The sequence below is a fragment of the Microcaecilia unicolor genome, chromosome 4, assembly GCF_901765095.1.
Source record: "Microcaecilia unicolor chromosome 4, aMicUni1.1, whole genome shotgun sequence".
In the NCBI taxonomy this organism is placed as follows: Eukaryota; Metazoa; Chordata; class Amphibia; order Gymnophiona; family Siphonopidae; genus Microcaecilia; species Microcaecilia unicolor.
In genome coordinates, this window is record NC_044034.1 from 62,574,136 (window position 1) to 62,595,795 (window position 21,660).

General features: G+C 45.5%; 1 protein-coding gene across 1 annotated transcript in view; it reads left to right on the forward strand.

Annotated features, from left to right (window-relative positions):
• The window catches only part of LOC115469598 (protein mono-ADP-ribosyltransferase PARP4-like), a 242,756-nt gene that overhangs the window by 133,174 nt on the left and 87,922 nt on the right, over positions 1-21,660 (forward strand). Inside the window, exons 24-27 of the mRNA XM_030202392.1 lie at positions 9,874-10,072; positions 10,790-10,857; positions 11,191-11,378; positions 18,093-18,192. Of these exons, the coding sequence (XP_030058252.1) occupies positions 9,874-10,072; positions 10,790-10,857; positions 11,191-11,378; positions 18,093-18,192 (555 nt within the window). The remainder of the gene's footprint in view (positions 1-9,873; positions 10,073-10,789; positions 10,858-11,190; positions 11,379-18,092; positions 18,193-21,660) is intronic.

The following is a 21,660-nucleotide window of genomic DNA, read 5'->3' on the forward strand; positions in this document are numbered from 1 at the left end:
TCTGCCTCAGTTGGTTTCAGTATTCCAAGTCAGTTGGTTGGCGTATCATCTGGTGTTTCGCCGGGATGTTGCATTTCGCCTCACTGAGGCTTCTGGGTGGCCGTTGGAGTTGTTTGCACTTTCTTGAGGCTTCTCCTTCCTTCTGATGTTTGGTTCGTCTGTTCAGCCCTTTTAGGGATGACAGAGGTTGAGTCTCATGGCGTCCTTGGTCACCTTTGCCTCTTGGTTGGTAGGGACGCTTACTTCAGCTGTCTCTACGTGCTGGATAGCAGCATCCTGTGCAGCATCCATCTTGTTGGCCCGGTGGCTTTTGGCAGAGCAGCAACATGGTTGTTATTGTATGCGTTTGCTGGGCTTCTCAGTGGATATTGTGGCCGTTCGGCGGGGGTGGTCAGGGCTTCGGTTCTCCAGGCAGCGGAGCTGGGGTCCCACCCTGTTAGGATTGCTTTTGAATATCCCATGTGTCCTGGAATTGTGGGAAGTAACATAATGAAGGAGAAATTAGGGCTTACCTGATGATAATTTTCTTTCCATTAGTTCTTCACAGTATTCCAGGAGCCCACCCCTGGACCTGTTTTGGTGGCAGGCTTTACAGCTTATGCACGGGCTGTCACTCTTTTGTCTATCTCTAAAGATACCGGGGACCTTCCGAGAGTCCAATTGTTTGGTCGTTTACAGTTGTAGAGGTTTTTACATAAGTACATAAGTACATAAGTAGTGCCATACTGGGAAAGACCAAAGGTCCATCTAGCCCAGCATCCTGTCACCGACAGTGGCCAATCCAGGTCAAGGGCACCTGGCACGCTCCCTAAACGTAAAAACATTCCAGACAAGTTATACCTAAAAATGCGGAATTTTTCCAAGTCCATTTAATAGCGGTCTATGGACTTGTCCTTTAGGAATCTATCTAACCCCTTTTTAAACTCCGTCAAGCTAACCGCCCATACCACGTTCTCCGGCAACGAATTCCAGAGTCTAATTACACGTTGGGTGAAGAAAAATTTTCTCCGATTCGTTTTAAATTTACCACACTGTAGCTTCAACTCATGCCCTCTAGTCCTAGTATTTTTGGATAGCGTGAACAGTCGCTTCACATCCACCCGATCCATTCCACTCATTATTTTATACACTTCTATCATATCTCCCCTCAGCCGTCTCTTCTCCAAGCTGAAAAGCCCTAGCCTTCTCAGCCTCTCTTCATAGGAAAGTCGTCCCATCCCCACTATCATTTTCGTCGCCCTTCGCTGTACCTTTTCCAATTCTACTATATCTTTTTTGAGATACGGAGACCAGTACTGAACACAATACTCCAGGTGCGGTCGCACCATGGAGCGATACAACGGCATTATAACATCCGCACACCTGGACTCCATACCCTTCCTAATAACACCCAACATTCTATTCGCTTTCCTAGCCGCAGCAGCACACTGAGCAGAAGGTTTCAGCGTATCATCGACGACGACACCCAGATCCCTTTCTTGATCCGTAACTCCTAACGCGGAACCTTGCAAGACGTAGCTATAATTCGGGTTCCTCTTACCCACATGCATCACTTTGCACTTGTCAACATTGAACTTCATCTGCCACTTGCACGCCCATTCTCCCAGTCTCGCAAGGTCCTCCTGTAATCGTTCACATTCCTCCTGCGAATTGACGACCCTGAATAATTTTGTGTCATCGGCGAATTTAATTACCTCACTAGTTATTCCCATCTCTAGGTCATTTATAAATACATTAAAAAGCAACGGACCCAGCACAGACCCCTGCGGGACCCCACTAACTACCCTCCTCCACTGAGAATACTGGCCACGCAATCCTACTCTCTGCTTCCTATCTTTCAACCAGTTCTTAATCCATAATAGTACCCTACCTCCGATTCCATGACTCTGCAATTTCTTCAGGAGTCTTTCGTGCGGCACTTTGTCAAACGCCTTCTGAAAATCCAGATATACAATATCAACCGGCTCCCCATTGTCCACATGTTTGCTTACCCCCTCAAAAAAATGCATTAGATTGGTGAGGCAAGACTTCCCTTCACTAAATCCGTGCTGACTTTGTCTCATCAGTCCATGTTTTTGTATATGCTCTGCAATTTTATTCTTAATAATAGCCTCCACCATCTTGCCCGGCACCGACGTCAGACTCACCGGTCTATAATTTCCCGGATCTCCTCTGGAACCCTTCTTAAAAATCGGAGTAACATTGGCTACCCTCCAGTCTTCCGGTACTACACTCGATTTTAGGGACAGATTGCATATTTCTAACAGTAGCTCCGCAAGTTCATTTTTTAGTTCTATTAATACTCTGGGATGAATACCATCAGGTCCCGGTGATTTACTACTCTTCAGCTTGCTGAACTGACCCATTACATCCTCCAAGGTTACAGAGAATTTGTTTAGTTTCTCCGACTCCCCCGCTTCAAATATTCTTTCCGGCACCGGTGTCCCCCCCCAAATCCTCCTCGGTGAAGACCGAAGCAAAGAATTCATTTAATTTCTCCGCTACGGCTTTGTCCTCATTGATCGCCCCTTTAACACCATTTTCGTCCAGTGGCCCAACTGACTCTTTGGCCGGTTTCCTGCTTTTAGTGTATCTAAAAAAATTTTTACTATGTATTTTTGCTTCCAACGCTAATTTCTTCTCAAAGTCCTTTTTTGCCCTCCTTATCTCCGCTTTGCATTTGGCTTGGCATTCCTTATGATCTATCCTGTTACTTTCAGTTGGTTCTCTTCTCCACTTTCTGAAGGATTGTTTTTTGGCTCTAATGATTTCCTTTATCTTACTGTTTAGCCACGCCGGCTGACGTTTAGTCTTTTTTCCCTTTTTTCTAATACGTGGAATATATTTGTCCTGAACCTCCAGGATGGTGTTTTTAAACAGCATCCACGCCTGATGCAAGTTTTTTACTCTGCGAGCTGCTCCTTTCAGTCTTTTTTTCACCATTTTTCTCATTTTGTCGTAATCACCTTTTCTATAGTTTTATTCCTTCTGCTTGTTTAGGCAAATACTGGAGAACTGGGATGGCTGGCTGAGTATATATGGGACAGCTCAGTTCTGTCTCCATCTGCTGGTCGATGGACAGAACTACCCACACATCCTGGAATAGTGTGAAGAACTAATGGAAAGAAAATTATCAGGTAAGCCCTAATTTCTCCATAGAAATCAAATAGAAGAATAATGCAGATGTACACTGAGATCTGAGGTGTATGCCTAGTGGTGCTATTGAAATATAAAATAGTAGACGTTATAGGCAGTATTGACTTATATGTGGCACACATTCTTAAACTTTTGAAACTTTAAAAGTGTATATTTTTCACATTCTGATGTCTAAAAAGTACAATTCAAAATGCATGAAAGTATGAGCTTGCTTTACTGATTTACACTGCATACTCTACATTTTCAATGTAAAAGAATAATTATAGAAATATTCAAAAGGTCTTAGGCAACTGTGTAGCCTGGTGATTGGGTAAGCAGGCTCCTCCTGTACCCACTGCTTGAGTGAAAGTACCCATGCTGGGGGGTCACGTGATGGCAGGAGCCTAGACGGACGTCTCGAGGCTGCTCTCCTCCTCATCGCTTATAAATCAGCTGATTTAATGTGCTCAAACCCCCGATCTGGTCCCTCAAAACATCGTCCAGTACAAGGTAGCTTGGGCTGCATCGATTGAGCAATAAAGGAGAAAGATCAGAAGCGGCTTTCAGGGTATGCCGGCAAAGACCCCGCGTACTCAGAAAGGGCGCGGAACCCCCCACGTGGCTAAGATGGCGTCTGGAAAGGAGAAAGGAGAGGCGACCCAGAGTCAGGATCTGCCGGTGGTAGCCATACAAGACGCAGCGATACAAGAGATAATGAAGCACATGGCAGCAGTTCTGGATGACAAGCTGTCGGCGCTGCATGTCTTTATGGACGAGATGAAAGAAAGCATGGCAGCACAAAGCACCCGCATACAACTGGCAGAGGAACGAATATCACAGCAAGAGGATCTGGTGAATAATGTGAGTTCTCAAATGTCTGCTCTGGAGAAGAGGTGTAAACTGCTGGAAGAGCGGGTAGAAGATCATGAGAACCGGAGCAGGCGGAATAATATCAGGCTGGTGGGAATACCGGAATCGGTCAAAGATAAAGAGCTCTGGGACTTGGTAGAAGTCTGGCTGCCGAAAGAGCTTGGGATTGAGTCAGAAGGGCAACGTCTCAAAGCAGAGCGGGTGCATCGGATCGGAGCGCTTAAAGAACATAGCAGTAAGTCATGCCCGGTAATTGCTCGTATTCTCAACTATGCTGAGAAAGCCCAGCTGATGGAAAAGTATCGCCAGAAGAGAACCCTGACTTATCAGGGGACAGGCATGCTGATGTTTCAAGATTTCTCGCCGCGGGTGTCAGAGCTAAGAAAACGAGTGTCTCCATACTGCTCTCAGCTCTACAACAAAGGGATCCGGTTCTCGCTGCAGTACCCAGCAAAGGTGAGAGTGCTGCATGAAGGTCGTGTTCTATTCATGGAGCAGCCAGAAGAATTGCGCTCATTTCTGGAGCGGTTGCAGTGACAGAGTGCAATGTTAGAGTGGTTGAAGGGTGCCGGCTTGAAAACACCTTTGATGACACGTGGAGTGCCGCCGGAGACATTATGCCAGGCAGGCTAGGATTTATTTCTTGTTATTTTTGACGTGCAGGGGATTGCAAGCAGCAGAACCATTAAAGATTGATTACTGTAAACAACAAGGAGTGGAGCCCGGGGCATTCTTAAACGGGAGACATTGTTGATTTGGAAGGAGAGGCTGTTTGTGGTTTTTTTTTTTTTTTTTTTTCCCCAGCTTTATCTGGATGCCAGCTAGAAGACTGAAGACTCAGTGGGGAAGTTGTGAGTTGCCTGGGGACGATTTGTAATTTAAAGAGGCTTGTTGCAGTGAAGCCTGTGTTCTTTTTTATAGGCTGCACGAGGGAGAGAGAGAGAGAGAAAAAAAAGGAACACAATGGACTATAGTTTGAACAAGTTTGGAGGGGTACTGTTATTTGTATAATTTGCCTCTGATGGGATCGTTTTACTTTTCTGCTGTCGTATTGGGGGAGTTGAAGGGAAAATGTTGAAACGGGTGGTGGGTGTTTAAGAAAGGGAAATGCAGCGCTCAGGCAAGCTGAGGATCCTTTTCAGGGGGGGGGAGGGGAGCAGCTTTCTCTTAGGGGAGGGTTGTAACACTGGTTGTTCTAAAGGGGAGGGTGGGAAGGGACTTGAGGGTGTGGACACAGGTAGGGGGGAAGGGGGATGGGAGGGGAGAAGTGGGAGGAAGGAGCTATTTGACTGGATGGAGTGAATGGTACACAGAGTGTGGATGTAGCAAACGAAGGGAGGGACAGGGATGGGAAAGAGAGGGAGGGGAGGGGGAGGGGCTGGGGTGGGGGGAAGGCTCCTGGAGAAATAAGGAATACTGTTACATGGAGGAGATTGGTACCGAGGCAACACCTGGAAAGGGAGGGGGTGGTGAGCTGGGACATCACCCCTTGTTCTCGGACATAAGGCTGCATATCGCCTTTCGATCTGACAGATGGGTAGTTTGAGAATAGGATCATTAAATGTTGATGGTATTCACTCACCGGTTAAGCGGACTAAAATTTTGGCATACTGTAATAAAATGAAAGTTGATGTGATGTTTTTACAGGAGACTCATCTCTCACAACAAGAACATCGGAAGTTACAAAAAGGGTGGGTTGGGGAGGTAGTGTCATCTTCCTTTAATAACAGACAAAGGGGGGTGGTTATATTATTCCATAGAAGGCACCATGTTAGCATGCATAAATTAGTACAAGACCCAGAGGGTCGGTTTGTCATATGGTGGGGAGAGTTTGCAGGGCAGAGGGTGGCCTTATGCTCCATATATGCGCCAAATGTATATTCCCATTCTTTCTTTTCTGGTCTTTTAGCTCATTTGGTATCAGTTAGTGGGTACAAATTGGTGCTGGGGGGAGATTTTAATATTACTGCAGACCCCTTGATAGATTGCAAGCCAGCAAAGCCGCGGCCTCCAGCATGGAAAGATAAAGGGATTAACTTTCTAGTACAAGAGCTAGGGCTCCTGGATATCTGGCGGATCTTACATCCAGAATCATATGACTACACTTTTTTTTCTCAGGTACATGGGGTATATGCACGGCTCGATTATTTACTAGTTGATGCAACCCTTATGTCGAAAGTGCAGGCGGCAGATATAGTGGACGGGGCAGTGTCGGATCATTGTTTGATTTGGGCAGACATCCAGTGGCACCAAGGCAGTGCATCAAGGATGTGGCGTATGAATCCAACGTATTTGGAGCCTGAGTTTCGTAGTTTTTTGTTGAAGATGTGGGACAATTACCTAATGGAAAATGACCCGGAATCAGTAGACCCTATAACTTATTGGGAAGCGGGGAAGGCCGTGATGCGGGGGCATATTATCGCCTATGGGGCAAAATTAAACAGGGAGCGTAATAGTAGATTAATTGCCTTATCGAGCCATCTGCAACAGTTGAGGGGGAGGCATGTACGGCAGAGGGAAGACGAGATAAAAAAGGAATATTTGGACACTCGCCGGCAAATTAATGATATTTTGAATGCGCGCGCGGCTCAGGATATCAGCTTGTATAAATTTAATATGTATAGATGGGGGAATAAGGCGGGGAGATTGATGTCGACCCTGGTAAAAGGCAGAGGGGCCAAAAAAATCATAACGAAGGTGAGATCTCCTGGAGGGCAGGTAGTGGCCACATCTGAGGGCATCCAGGAAGAGTTTGTCAAATTCTATCAGGCACTGTATAATGCAGGAGAGACAGATCGGACCCAGCGGGAATTATTTTTTCAGAATCTTCCTTTACCGCAGTTATCGCAGGAGCAGAGAGATCAGTTAAATGCGCCGGTGAAGGGAGAGGAAGTACTTCAGGCAGTGAAACGCCTTAAGTTGGCTAAGGCCCCCGGTCCGGACGGCCTAGGGCCTGAATTTTATAAGATATTAGGTGCCAACGTAGGACCCCCTTTTCAAGAATTATGTCATCATCTCTGCACAACTGGGGAGGCGGGCGGTAGACTTACACATGCACACATAGTGGTACTCCCTAAGCCTGGGCGAGATGAGGAATTGCTGGGTTCCTACAGGCCCATATCGCTCCTTAATCAAGACATAAAGCTTTTTGCCAATATTATGGCAAATAGGTTGGGGAGGGTCTTACCTGGCCTGGTTCACTCGGATCAGGCGGGATTCGTGCCAGGCCGATATGCATCTTCCAATATTATGAGAGCCTTGACAGTGTTGCAGAAAGGGGGGGGCAAACCCGGAGATGCGATCATTACAAGTTTGGACGCGGAAAAAGCATTTGATAAGATCTTGTGGGACTATCTATTTTGGGTGTTACCGCAATTTGGTATCATGGGAGCTTTCTTAGGAGGAATCCGCGCTTTATATAGCCATCCCACAGCTCAGATATTAATAAATGGAGCATTGTCATCTGTCTTTTTCTTAAAGCGGGGCACACGGCAAGGGTGCCCGCTCTCCCCGATGCTATTTGTGCTGTCCTTAGAACCCTTTGCTATCAAAATTCGACAGACGGACAAAGTTCAGGGAATTAAAATGGGATCCCAAGAATTTAAAATTAATCTGTTTGCAGATGACATGCTTATATATCTAGATAGAGCATCCGTGACTGTTCCTATTCTTATAGACTTAATTGTCCAATTTGGGTCTTTCTCTGGTCTATGTATTAATTTTGATAAGTCTGAGGCTTTGCCGGTGTCCTCCCCTTGTGCGTGTAGGCAGCTCCACACGTTTCCCTTAGCTTGGTCGACCGGAACTTTAAAATATTTAGGAGTGTATTTGCACGCGGATATGAGAGTGGTATATCGTCGCAATATACAGGACAAGCTAGATGGCATTAAAAAACTTTGCCACAGATGGAGAGATTTGCCCCTTTCTTTATTGGGGCGTGTAGCGTTAGTAAAAATGGTTATGTTGCCCAAGATTCTATACCCCTTACAGATGATGCCATTTTGGATAACACGGAAAGATGAACTATACTATAAGGGGTTTATTGGTACTTTTCTTTGGGCGGGAAAGCGGGCCAGGATAAGTTTTGCTAAATTGACGCTTGCTAGGAATAAGGGAGGATTAAATCTTCCGGACCTGCGGTTATACAATGTGGCAGCGCTACTTAGGTGGATTTTTGAGCTCCATTCTGGGTCTGCTAAATATGCCCCAAAAGGTATCTGGCAAGGTGAGGTGCTGCCATATTCAGTGTTTAATAGTCTACAAGTACAGGGAAGCTCGAAAGGAGACCTCCAGTGTTTGCTTCAGCCTCTGAGAAAGGCCTGGAATTGGTGGCGGGGTGGACTGGGAAAGGCCACAGGACCATCTCCGTTTCTGACAGTAGTAGATAACCCCTCATTTCCAGCGGGTCAGGGGGCGTCGCGGTTCAAAGTGTGGGCCAAAAAGGGGTGTCGTTATGTGGGACATTTTACGGTGGAGGGACAGGGGATATTCCCCACATTTGAGCAGGCTCAGAACTCTTGGAGCTTGGGGCAGGAAGATTATTTCCCTTTTCTTCAATTGAAGCACTATTGTGCGACCTTGTCTTCTAGGAAAGAGGGGGGGCCTAGTTTTTCGCGGCTGGATAAGATGTTTTGTCAGATGCCGAACGCTGCAAACAAATTGGCGGTATGGTATTCTATAGGAAGGGAGCAAAAGGAGGACTTCTTCATTGCTGGCCTGGCAAAATGGTGGGGTGAACAAGTGGGGGAGGAAATCACGGGTAACATGTTGGCAACCTACTTTGCAGCGTCATTTAAACTGACAACTAGTGCAAATTTGCAGGAGATGCAGTTTCGGTTGCTACATGGTGCTTTTATAACAAGAGAGAAAGGAAAGCGGATGGGGCTTTGGGAAGATGACACTTGCATAAGATGTAAACACAGCAAAGGCACCTTAGTACATACCTTTTTGGAGTGTACTGAGTTGTATGTATTCTGGAAAGGGGTGCTGCAAGTGTTGGAGCATTTGTTGGCACAGGCTGTAGAGTGGTCCTACCGGATTTTGCTGTTGGGGGATGAGTCTCAGTTGCAAGAACAGGGGTTGCAGCCATCTCAGGTCCGGTTTGTATGTGTAGCGCTGATGCTGGCACGAAAAACGGTATTAGCACACTGGATTTTGGAAGACCCGCCGGCTATCAACCAGTGGTGGACTAGAATGCTGCAGATGGCTAGATGGGAAACGGAACGCAGTAAGTCCACTGGAGGGAGAGGTCAGGCATATGGTTCTTTATGGAAGCTGTTTGAGGTACTGTATTCTGCAAAGAAGGAATCTCCAGGAGCGGGGAGGGGGGTGGGGGTTAGACGGGTATAAACTAAAAAGTTAGAGGGAAGGGCAGAGGAGATATATTTATGTTTAAAATGGCCTCATTTTGAAAGTTGTATTATGTTAAGGTTATACAATAAGGTTTGTTAGCTGACACCTGTAGTCAATGTATTCATTGTATTCATAGGTTATTATCGGCTGCTAGATATTGGAAATATGGGAAATAGTTGGCTTCATTGAGCCGGAATGTGATGTTCAAATGTTACATGTCTTTTCTTCTAATAATAAAGATATTTTCAAAAAAAAAAAAAGAAAGTACCCATGCTCTCAGGGGGGGGGGGGGGGCAGTTTTTGGTGCCTCATTTTTCACAGGTAGGCAGGTAGGTGTTTACCCATGGAAAAAGATTTGAAAAACTGCTCTCTTGAAGTTTCTGGTTGAGTAAATTTAGGGGGACTTTATTTCATGACCCATCTGGTTGCCATCTGGGAACCAGATCAATATCTTGTATACAATATAGGGTAGGTTCGTCATTGCTGATGGGGCTGTTTTGTTTTTTCTTCCTGTAGGCATGTATGCTGGTGTTTCAACCCTATTTTGAACCATCCACTTTATTTGAAGTGGATGATTCCAGTGAGATTGTTATTTGTTTGGATTGCTCTACCTCCATGGAGGGCTTGATATTCCAGCAGGCCAAGCAGATTGCTCTTCTTGTGCTGAAGTCTCTTAGTGACCGTCACCAAATAAACCTTATCAGGTTTGGCACAAGTAAGTTGGTTCTTTCTGTTTTCTGCCAGAGTATTTGGTTACATATTTTCATAATGGTTAAGTTGAAAGATGACCTGTTTTAACTTACAGCGATAGCTCTCTCAAAGAGCTATCACTGTTAATTCCATATAATCTACCTGCATCATGATGTCTACCAGTCCCTTTTCCCTCATAAAATGTGTTAAGATTTCTTTTGAAAACATTTCAAGTCAAATGGGTACAGAACAAGTGAATAGGAGTTAGGAATTAAAAGCAGTTTCAAAAAGGTAAGCTTTTAGCCTAGATTTGAAGACAGCCAGAGATGGAGCTTAACGCATTGATTCAGGAAGTCTATTCCAGGCATATGGTGCAGCAAGATAAAAGGAGCAGAGTCTGGAGTTGACAGTGGGGGAGTAGGGCTCAGATAAGAGAGATTTACCCAGTGAAGGAGTTCCCAGGGAGGATTGTAGGGAGAGATAAGAGTGGAGAGGTACTGAGGAGCTGCAGACTGAATACACTTATAAATCAGCAAGAGGAATTTGAACTGTATGCGGAAACAGATGGGGAGCCTGTGAAGTGACTTGAGGAGAGGGCTAATATGAGCATAGCAACACTGGTGGAATAGCCGCTTTCTTAGACTTTCAGCATAGGCATTGCATCCTGTTATAAAATTACCCCCCATATAGGTACTCTATCTTTTTTGTTGTGGTATGATTTGGTTTCCATTCTTTTATGTAGATTATCAAGAATTATTTTCCTATCCAAAGAGCACAACAAACCGATCCTTATTGGAAGAATATATTAAAGTGAGTTACAATTGTTCCTTTCAGTGTGCAACTGATTTTATTATTTGTCTCCATTCCCCTAACACAAGTTCCCTCCTTTATTTTTCTCAACCCTCTTTATTCTTCTAGGCCCCCACCAATCACTCACTGATTTCTTTTAGCCATAAAAACCATTCTTACAAAAAGAATTCTGCATTTGTCTGAGAGGTCATAAGAAATCCCCATTGTTAATGAATTAAAAAGACACAAACTCTGTTTATTTTCTAAATTAAAGAGCTGATCTGCTATTGGGAGAAAAAAATAAGATTCAGATTATTCAGGTGTTTGTTTTTTTCACTGTTTTTTTTTTCTCAGATTGCCACACCCACGATGGGTAACACTGACTTGTGGAAACCTTTGCGCTCTTTGAGTTTGTTAGCACCTTCCGACCGTCTGCGCAACATTCTGCTAATATCTGATGGCCACATTCAGAATGAGAGCCTTACTTTCCAAATTATAAAGAAGAGTATCAAGCACACAAGGTTATTTGCCTGTGGTGTTGGGTAGGTACAAAGTAAATCTTCTCTTTCTGAGTAAAGGATCATGGATTTGATATACTGCCTTTGTGGTACAGTCAGTGGTTTACATTTATTATAAAACAATGACAGTGGCTCCCTTAACTGTATATGTTCACTGTGGGACCTCAGATAGTATCCACTTATATTATAAATCAGCTCCCACTATCTTCTGTCAGTGTCAGTTCAAACAATCATTAATCAATATATTTCTCTTGGTGACCTCAGCTGTGCACATTACCAGTTTTACTGAATGGCAATGGGTTCTGCCCACCTTTCTTCATTGGTTCACACTATTAATGCATTTATTTTTTATCATTATTATTAACATTTAATTTTTGTAGTCAAATGCTCATCTTATATAGATATATCGGACCCAGGGGTTGATGTTACTGTCCGACATGCATGTTTCACCCTTGTCAGGGCTGTTTCAAGGACTACCCCCTATGAAAAATACATAAAGATTAACTTCAACGGTATAGTGACAGAGATATAAAGTTAATTTCTCATACCACCCCACCGCTATATACCGCTAAACGGTAGAGGGGATGTATATAGCGGTGGGGTGGTATGAGAAATTAACTTTGTATCTCTGTCACTATACTGTTGAAGTTAATCTTTAAGTATTTTTCGTAGGGGGTAGTCCTTGAAACAGCCCTGACAAGGGCGAAACATGCATGTCGGACAGTAACATCAACCCCTGGGTCCGATATATCTATATAAGATGAGTATTTGACTACAAAAATTAAATGTTACCTAGAGCCCTCTTATATAAGAGTAGACGGGAGGGAGGGTTGGGGATGCCCAACCTTCAATGGTATTATTGTGCAGCACAGTCTAGGGCGGCAGTAGATTGGTTTCGACGAGAGGACCACAAGCTGTGGGTTGACATTGAACAAAATCTGGTGGGTTCTCGTAAGTTGGGACATCTAATGTGGATCGCAGGTAATGATAGGGGTCGGGTGGATAAATTTCCACCTACAGTACAAGCTACTTTTCACTACTGGGACCTCCTGTTTCCCCAGCAGCAACCTTTGGTGTCAGGACTAGCCCCGATAGTGGATAACCCTCTGTTTGCCCCGGGTATAGGAAACACTACATTCTGTAAATGGGCGGAGGCGGGTTTGGACATGTTGGGTCAGTTACATGTGGGGGAGACTATTGTACCCTTCGAGACTTTTGTGACTGACTTCGGTCTTTCACGGGGGGATCGATACGCCCACTTGCAACTACAACACTTTTTGAAAGGGAAGGCGTATATGGGATGCCTGAAATGGGATACTCACCCGTTGGAGGAGGTATGTGTAGATCCCAAGGGCACGAAAGGATTGATTTCCAAACTGTACACTTACTTAGTGAAAGGCTCCAAAACATCCCTATTGCATAGAAAACGGTGGGAACAGGAGCTACAGTTCTCGTTATTTATTATTTATTTATTTGTTGCATTTGTATCCCACATTTTCCCACCTATTTGCGGGCTCAGTGTGGCTTACAATAAGACTTGAATAATAGAAATACATTTGTTACAACTAAGTTATGGATTACATTGAACAGTGTTGTGCGAGGCATTCGAATATCGTTGGTAGTATAACAATGGGACAAAACACAGAGACATTAGAAAGAGACAATGGGAAAAAAGGGCATTATTAGGCGCCTAGACATATAGTGTACATAGTTCCGTGGACGAATGTATGGTTGACTGGATAAAGGGATGATGGATCAGATGTGGATGTGTATTGCATTGTGGACAGTGAGTAGTCTCTATGTGTATTGGCTCTTTCCATAAGTTTGTTCGAACAGGTGTGTCTTCAGTAGTTTACGGAAGGAGGCTTGTTCGTTGATCATTCTTAGGTTGCGTGGTAATGTATTCCAAGACTTCGTGCTCTTGTAGGAAAAGGTTGACGCGTGTATCGTCTTGTATTTCAAGCCCCTGCAGGTTGGGTAATGAAGGTTGAGGTGAGTTCGGGATGATCTTTTGGCGTTTCTAGGTGGTAGGTTTATTAAATCAGACATGTACGCTGGGGCTTCACCGTAAATGATCTTATGGACTAGTGTGCAAGTTTTAAAAGTAACGCGGTCCTTGAGTGGAAGCCAATGTAGTTTCTCTCGTAGTGGTTTTGCCCTTTCATATTTAGGTTTTCCGAAGATGAGCCTGGCTGCTGTGTTCTGGGCTGTTTGAAGTTTCCTTAGTATTTGCTCTTTGCAGCCAGCGTATAATGAGTTGCAGTAATCCAAGTGGCTAAGGACGAGGGATTGCACTAGGCTGCGGAAGACGAATCTTGGGAAGAATGGTCTAATTCTTTTCAATTTCCACATGCTGAAGAACCCGGAGACGGGTTGGCTGACCTTAGAGAGGAGTCTGTTGCGGGTCTCTCGTGCAGTGGACATGCAGGAGAATGCTGTAAAGGTATTCTGTAGATGGTACCTGACCCCGGTTAGATTACACCATATGTTTCCGCAGGTTTCAAAGGGCTGCTGGAGGAATTGTGGGGGGGAGGGGACTATGGGTCACATATGGTGGCTATGTCCTAAGGCACAGGCCTATTGGAGGGGTGTGCACTCTCGACTTCAAGTATGGCTCGGCAGTTCTGTGCGGTGGCATCCTTTGATCTTCCTATTAGGACAGAGACCTGAGGGCATTACATCTGATCAGTGTGGATTGGTAAGACAGTCCTTGGTGGCGGCCCGAGTCCACTTGGCCTGAAATTGGAAAAGACCACAGGTACCCTCAATGAGTGGTTGGCTTACTAAAGTGAGTTACATATGTGAAATGGAGAGACTGACTGCAGCGAAAGGGAGAAATTTGCCAAAATGGCAAAAGATATGGACTCCTTTTGAAAGCACACAAAGGGAACTGGATAACAAATGTAATTTTAGCAGTCTTTACTGATAAGGATGGGAAGACGGGGTGGGGGGAAGGGTGGGGGGGGGAGGGTCAAGGCAGGTGAAGGGAGGGAGGATCTGTTGTATAAAATTAAAAATGATAGAAGTAACATAAGCTACTGTTAAAGCATTGTGTTGGTGATGGTGCATTTCTTTACTAGATACCCAATGTTAGATTCATATTGTGTTAAGAAAGTGTAAGGTCTCTCATTGAGTTTGGACTGGTTATCCTATGCAATGATCAATAAAATCTTCTAAATATTAAAAAAAAAAAATTAAATGTTAATAATGTTAAAAAATAAATGCATTAATAGTGTGAACCAATGAAGAAAAGTGTGCAGAACCCATTGCCATTCAGTAAAATTGGTAATGTGCAAAGCTGAGGTCACCAAGAGAAATATATTGGTTAATGATTGTTTGAACTGACACTGACAGAAGATAGTGGGAGCCGATTTATAATATAAGTGGTTACCTTTATTATATGCAGGTACTTTCTCTGTCTCTACTGGGCTGACAATCTTAGTTTGTGTACCTGGGGCAAGGGAAGGTTAAGTGACTTATCCAGGATCACAAGGAGCTGCAGTAGGAATTGAACCCATTTCTCCAGGTTCTCAGCTCACTGCTCTAACCATTAGGCCAGTCCTCCACTCTGTTTACAAGCTGTTAAATAAACCAGAGGGGGATAAATGTTGAGAGTCAGAATAGAAGAGAAAGAAGAAACAATTTAGGAGAGTGAGACAGTTTTGGTGGGCAACAGGAAGAAGGCTGAGAGACACCCAGATAAGAGGAGAGATAAAAATGGGTATGGGAAGAGACTGCTTTTGGAGAAGTGAAGGGTGAAAGGGAAAAATATTAGTGAGGATTTGGTGAGACAGAGCATGAGAAAGAAGCGAGATGTTTTTGCAGATCAGGAATTAATGGGAAGAGAAACATATTATGTTGTGAAGTGAAGGAGGAGAAACAGGCAGGAGAAAGTCAATTGTAAAAGACTGGGAGAGAGAATAGGAGACAAGTTGATGAAGAAGGGAAATGGTGGAAAAAAAGAGACTGAGGAGTAAAGTAACTAAGAACAAGAAATTGAAGAGAAAAACTTATCCAGTGGAAAAGAAGGCTACTCGGGAAAGAGATGATAAAAGCATATGAGACCTTGTGAGATACTCTTATACTGATTGATAGAAAGACTAGCTGAAGAGTGACAGACAAGGGACATACAATATTTGAGACTACACAAAGAAATATAGGGACTGAGATTCAAAGTGTTAAACAAAACCAGAGAGGCTCCTGCCCAGTTAAACCATTCTGAATGGGCTGGGAGGGGATATTCAGCAGCACTTAACTGGACAGTGCTGCTGAATATCAACTCCTCTGACTGTCTAGTTAGTGCCAAGCGAGGTCTGAGGTCAGAGCTGGGATTTAATTGCTAACCAGGTAAGTAAGCAGCTAAAATTAGGGCAGCAAAAAACTATTTAACTTGCCTTCTCAGCCATCCAGATGCTGATGCTTGGGTTATACATGCCTACTAAAAGATGGAGACAGAAACAAACATGGGCGCTAGAGGCCAGTAGTGCCATACTAGTGCCTGTGTTTGTGCCTGCCCGATGATCAGAGCCGGTGAGCATGTGTAATAATGCGATTGCCAGCTCTGAACGCTAATTGCATGCAAATGCATGTAAACAAGAGTCTCCCGCATTCATTCATCCCTCCTGATCAGCGGGCAACGTGCCAAACAAGGGTACTGCTACCGCTGCAAACCTTATGCCAGCTAGGAGCTGGCGTTAAGGTTTGCTAGCGAGGGAGACCCACTGAAGAGGTTTGACAGGTCTGGGATTTTCTCCTGGACCTGTTAAACCTAAGCCTGCCCCCCCCCCTCCCAAACACAATATCTGGAGGGCCGGTTGACCTCCAGGTCCCCCACCCCCAAAGCACAAAAAAACCCTGGTGGTCCAGTGGGACCACTAGCTTCCCCCCACCCCACCGCAGAACAAAAACACCCTGGTGGTCCAGTGGGACTGATAGCTTCCCCCCTCCCTCCCCCCCACCAAACAAAAATGCCCTGGTGGTCCAGTGGGACCGCTATCTATCAGCCCTCCTTTACCCCCAGCAGCCTTACCTCATGGTCGTGATAGTGGGAGGAGGGAGGGACTAGCATTCCCTCCCTCCTCTTCAGGGGCTTTCCCAAAATGGCAGCGTCCCACCCTGCCTGGTGCATCCTGGGGTGTGTCGGGTGGTGCATAACCCAAAGATACCAGTTTGGGCGGGGAGCATGCGGCACGGGTGAAAGATGCATCATATCTCTGGGATCCCAGAGGCGCACCAGTTGAAAAATGCTGATTTAGCAGTTTGTGGAACTGCTTAAGGTTCTGTTTTGTCTTTATTTTTCAAGAGCATTCTAACTGTTGGACTCGTGTGGCAGGTGTTAAACCAAAACACGGCCCTTGTCAGGTCTTTAAGAATAAAGGACTCTGATTTGTCACAGTCTTGAAGGCCCAGCTGTGCTTTTTTTCTTTTGTTGCCTGTGTTTGTGTACTTTTGAACCCTCTCTTTTGTCACCGAGTTTCTATACTATTGTAACTCTGTCTTGGCATTCCTTAGCAGCTTATATTGAGACTATGGTTGATTCAACATACTGCTGCTTATATTGGTCATTTAGGAAGATTTGATAATGTGTCTCTTATATAGTGTGAATTTCACTGCCCTTCAATTTAAATTGTTAACTCTGGTTTTGACACTTAGGCAGGGTCAGTGTCTTGAGTGTGATAAAATCATTAGCTGTTCCTTAAAGTATTTCTTATACACTGAACATGCGGAACTGTTGATCCATCATCTGTTCGTGATTTGCGGTTGGATGGCTATCATAAGAGAACATTTTCTGTATTGCCTGCTATTTTTATGTAGTGAGCTTCCATTGTCTATGCTGTTGGAGAGGAACAATCTTAGTTTTAGGAAATTGTTGAAAGCTTATTTTTTGAGTTGCTTTTCACTGGATAAATGCATAATGTATTTTATTTATTTGATGTGGCCATTCATTTTTGGATTGTTGTATGGTTTATGGCATGTGTATATGATTGTTGGTTGGGGGAATTGTGTAGATAGAGAGAATGAGTATTATTGTAATGATTATTTATCTCTACTGTGATTTTTATTTGATATAATCAACAGTATGAAAGCTTGTTTAAATAAATAAATGAAATGATATAATGTTAATGTGAATTACCCACATATCATTTACCCTCTTATACTTGGGGCCTACTATTAAGCACCAAGTGCGCACCTGGTTTATCAAAGACTAGCACTAATGCATGTCAGAGGCACCACTAATTGGCATTTATGTGATGTATTCCCGCTTATGTGGAAACAGGAAGTTGCATCAGAAGGAAGGCTGTGGGGCCAACATGAGCAGTGTATTAGTTGCTGCTCGCTGCAGGTGAAAATCTGCTATTTAAAAGGTATGCGGGGGAGGGGGCATGTTTGAGAGACCGTATGGTATGCAGGTGAGAGATGGAGAGACCAAATCACTTGTGGGACAGGGCGGAGTTCTTCTGCCCACCCATCTTGGGCCCAAACTCACCCAAAATTGGATGTCTGGCTACGCCCATGGCGTTTTTGTATAGCCCTGTTTGATTTATGGGCACTTCATATTATCTGCTCATAAGACCGTGATTACTCTTTACTGATACCCTTCCATTCACATATAATTTAGCTTTTCGCTCTTTCCTGTGTGTTATTTTGGGCGGATTTTGTGCAGATAGTATACATGGAAAATGTTTGACAGATATCCAAATTATAATCATTTGTAAATTAATGTTAAAATTTGATCAGTCCCACAGCAAATCGGCATATGCTCAGATCTTTGGCGCAGTATGGAGCTGGAGCATTTGAATATTTTGAAACAAAATCTAAGTATAACTGGAAGGATAAAGTAAGTGAGATATATTACTTTTGCTTTTTCTATAGCATTGATATCCTTAACCACAACTTGCATGATTTCTTAGGGGATAATTTTATAAGGCATTTTCCACTTCAAAAGTGTGTGTAAAATGTAGAAAATGACTCTCGTGAAATTGTGTGGGTACCTATGCGTTTACAAGTGTGCAAGCCAATAAGAGCAGACATACTTTTATGCAATTTGCGCATAGATGTTCACAGAGGTAGCGCTGTGGAACTGGGAGTTAAGAGGTATGTGCAGCTGAATAAGTGGTGCAGTGGTTAGAACACAGAATTTATAAGATACGTGTGTAACCGCAGAGAGTACAAGCACATAGTTGCACCTCAGAGCAAGTATTACTTTGTGCCTGAGTATTTGTGTACTCTTGGGAATGAATCCAGGAGCTTATTTCAGTGGCGTAGCTACGGGTGAGCCTGGGTGGGCACAGGCCTAGCCATTCTTGCCTCAGGCCCATCGTTTAGTGGCCCATATGGCCCCCAAAGCACCTCAGTGGTGGCATCTCACGCTCCTCTCTCCCTCTTCTCCGTTCATAGCACGGTATCCCTCTCTGAAACCCCCATCCCCACCCCACCATCCCTCCAGGCCTATCTCAGAGCCGTCACTGGTGGCGATTCCTATAGGCAGCCTGCGTTGGCCCTGCAGGCTTCCCTCTACCGTGTCCCACCCTCGACGATGTCACTTCCTGTTTTTTTCACTGGCGGGGACACGGTAGAGGGAAGTCTGCAAGGCTAGCGCAGGTTGCCAGTAGGAATCGCCGCTGGTGACAGCTCTGAGATAGACCCCCGTGGGAGGATTCAGAGAGAGATGGCGGGGAGGGGGGAAGGAGCAGATGCTGGATCTGGGACAGCGGAGAGGGAGAAAGATGAAGATATGTGAGTAGGGGCAGAGAGGATGGAAGGAAAGACAGAGGGAGAGATGGATGCAAGGGCAGAGGGGAAGGGTATGTATGTATAGGGGTGTGGGCGGGAAGGGCCCACCCAGGTTAACTCTGGGCCCACCCAAAATGAGAGGTCTGGCTACGCCCGTGGCTTATTTTATAAAGACATATCCATGTGTATTTTGGGGCTCTTTTACTAAAGTGAAGTAAGTTTTTTTTTTTTTTTTTTTTGAGGAGGGGGTTTGCACTTACCACACATTAACAGCCAAATTTAGTGCATGATAAGTGCACAGGCTTTGTCTGTGCAATAACTGTTGGGGCGTATCCAACATGCCTTCTGCAGTTTCTGCGTAGACACATTTTCTACTAAGCCTTAACATCAAGTGTGATCAGCAAAGATGCACCTAATGCCACCTCTTGCGGAGACATTAAGTTCACCAGTGCTAACTGCACATTTGACAGCTTTGCTACTCACTATGCGCATGCACTCCTACCAGCAGAGGGAGACTGAGAACACTAAAACGTCTTATACAAGTAGCCTGTGTAGACCTTCTATTAACCAGTATTTTCTCAGTCTCAGGAAAGGGTAGATGTGTGCAGCCTGTGCAGTGTACTCAGTCTGGTAGGCCCGTTTGGGGTTTCTAGGTTGGGTTGTAAATGTTAGAGAACCCACACTTGGATCTCTATTACAGGGTGTAAGTCCTAAGGGGCTTCTTATTCCCTGTGGGGTGTCACACCCGGGTGGCCGGGTCCCTCCCCCTGTGCTCTTCCTCTGGAGGACTGCTTGACCTCGGCTACAGACCTCGTTCTGTACCCTTAAGACATTTAGGCATCAGCAACGAGGTTTAAAAAAAAAAAATAAAATAAACGTTTTTAAAAGGCGGCTATTTTGGCCGTTCTTGTGGCAGTCCAGAGATAAAACGTCTTCAAGGGCGTTCTTGCCTTAGGCGGTTTTGCCTATTAGTCTGTCAGAGCACAAAGCAACTGTTTGGTTTTATTGTGTTCGCGGCCATTATGTCTAAGCCGGCGAGGTGTCGGTTTTGCGCGAAGCGCAGCGTTGAAGTGAAAGGTGATCTTATATTTAATGTTAATTTCCAATCAAATTACTTAAAAAAGGAGAAAAAAGACTCGTATGTCCCAGCTTGGCAGCATGTAATACATTCTTCTCCGAGGACAAGCAGGCTGCTTGTTCTCACTGATGGGTGACGTCCACGGCAGCCCCTCCAATTGGAAACTTCACTAGCAAAGGCCTTTGCTAGTCCTTGCGCGCCCATGCGTACCGCGCATGCGCGGCCGTCTTCCCGCCCGAACCGGCTCGTGTTCGTCAGTCTTCTTTTGTCCGCGCTCGGGACGGTCGTGTTTTGCGCCGTTTCGTGCCCCTCAAAGTTGACCTTCGCGTGTCTTCGCGATTTCGTTTAAAAAAAAAAAAAAAAAAGAGAAGACCTCGGTCTTGTCCCTTCCCGTGTGTCCAGTTTGTTTCCCCGACCTAAGTTTCCTTTCGCTTTCGGGGTAGGCCTTTTTTGGAGCCTCGGTACGGGTTTTTTCTCTCCCTATTTTTGGTGCCCTTAGTCGCCATTACGAATTTTGATTTCGCCGGCGTGATTTTTCCGCCCATGTCATCGAAGTCTCCCAGCGGCTTCAAGAAGTGCACCCAGTGCGCCCGGGTAATCTCGCTCACTGATAGGCACGCGTCGTGTCTTCAGTGTCTGGGGGCTGGGCACCGCCCGCAGGCCTGTAGTCTTTGCGCTCTTTTACAGAAGAGGACTCAGGTTGCGAGATTGGCCCAGTGGAACGTGTTGTTCTCGGGCTCTTCGTCGACAACAGCACCGGAGTCATCGAGTGCATCGATGTCGGCAGCATCAAGACCTTCGACCTCGGCATCGACTGCATCAAGGTATCGACCCTCTGCATCGTCGGTACCGAAATGTCTGTGTCGGTGGTACCGGGACCTCCACTGTTGCTGATGTCGTCGGACGGTGGTGCTTCGACTGGAGTGCAGGTGAGGGCTGTCCATTCCCCTGCTGGTGGCGGTGAGCCTTCGGGTGGGTCTCCCCCTACCCTGAGGGCTCCTGCGGTACAGCCCCCCCCGAGACCGACCTTCTTCAGCCTCGGCCCCGAGGAAGAGACGGCTGGATTCTACGTCCTCCTCGTCGGTACCGGGAAGCTCCAGTGACATGCTTCGTTTGAAAAAATCAAAGAAGCATCGACACCGGTCTCCTTCCCGCATTGGTACCGAGAGCTCTGGGTCGCTGAGGGAGTCGGCACCCAGTAGGCATCGGCACCGGGAGGACCGCTCACCCTCTGTTCAGGAGGTGTCGATGCACTCCACCTTGGACAGCCCGGAACAGCCTCCACGCCCGGAACAGACTCTGACCTCGACGCCTGCATCGGCTTCCATGTCTTTCTCCACAGCCGCTCTGTACGAGAGTCTCTGGGCCGTTCTCCCGGAGATCCTGGGAGAGCTGTTGCGCCCTTCCCCTCCGGTACCGGGGGTGCTTGCGCCTCCGGTACCGTTGAGTGAGGCGCCAGCTAGCCCCTTGCCCGGGGTGAGGTCTCCGACATCA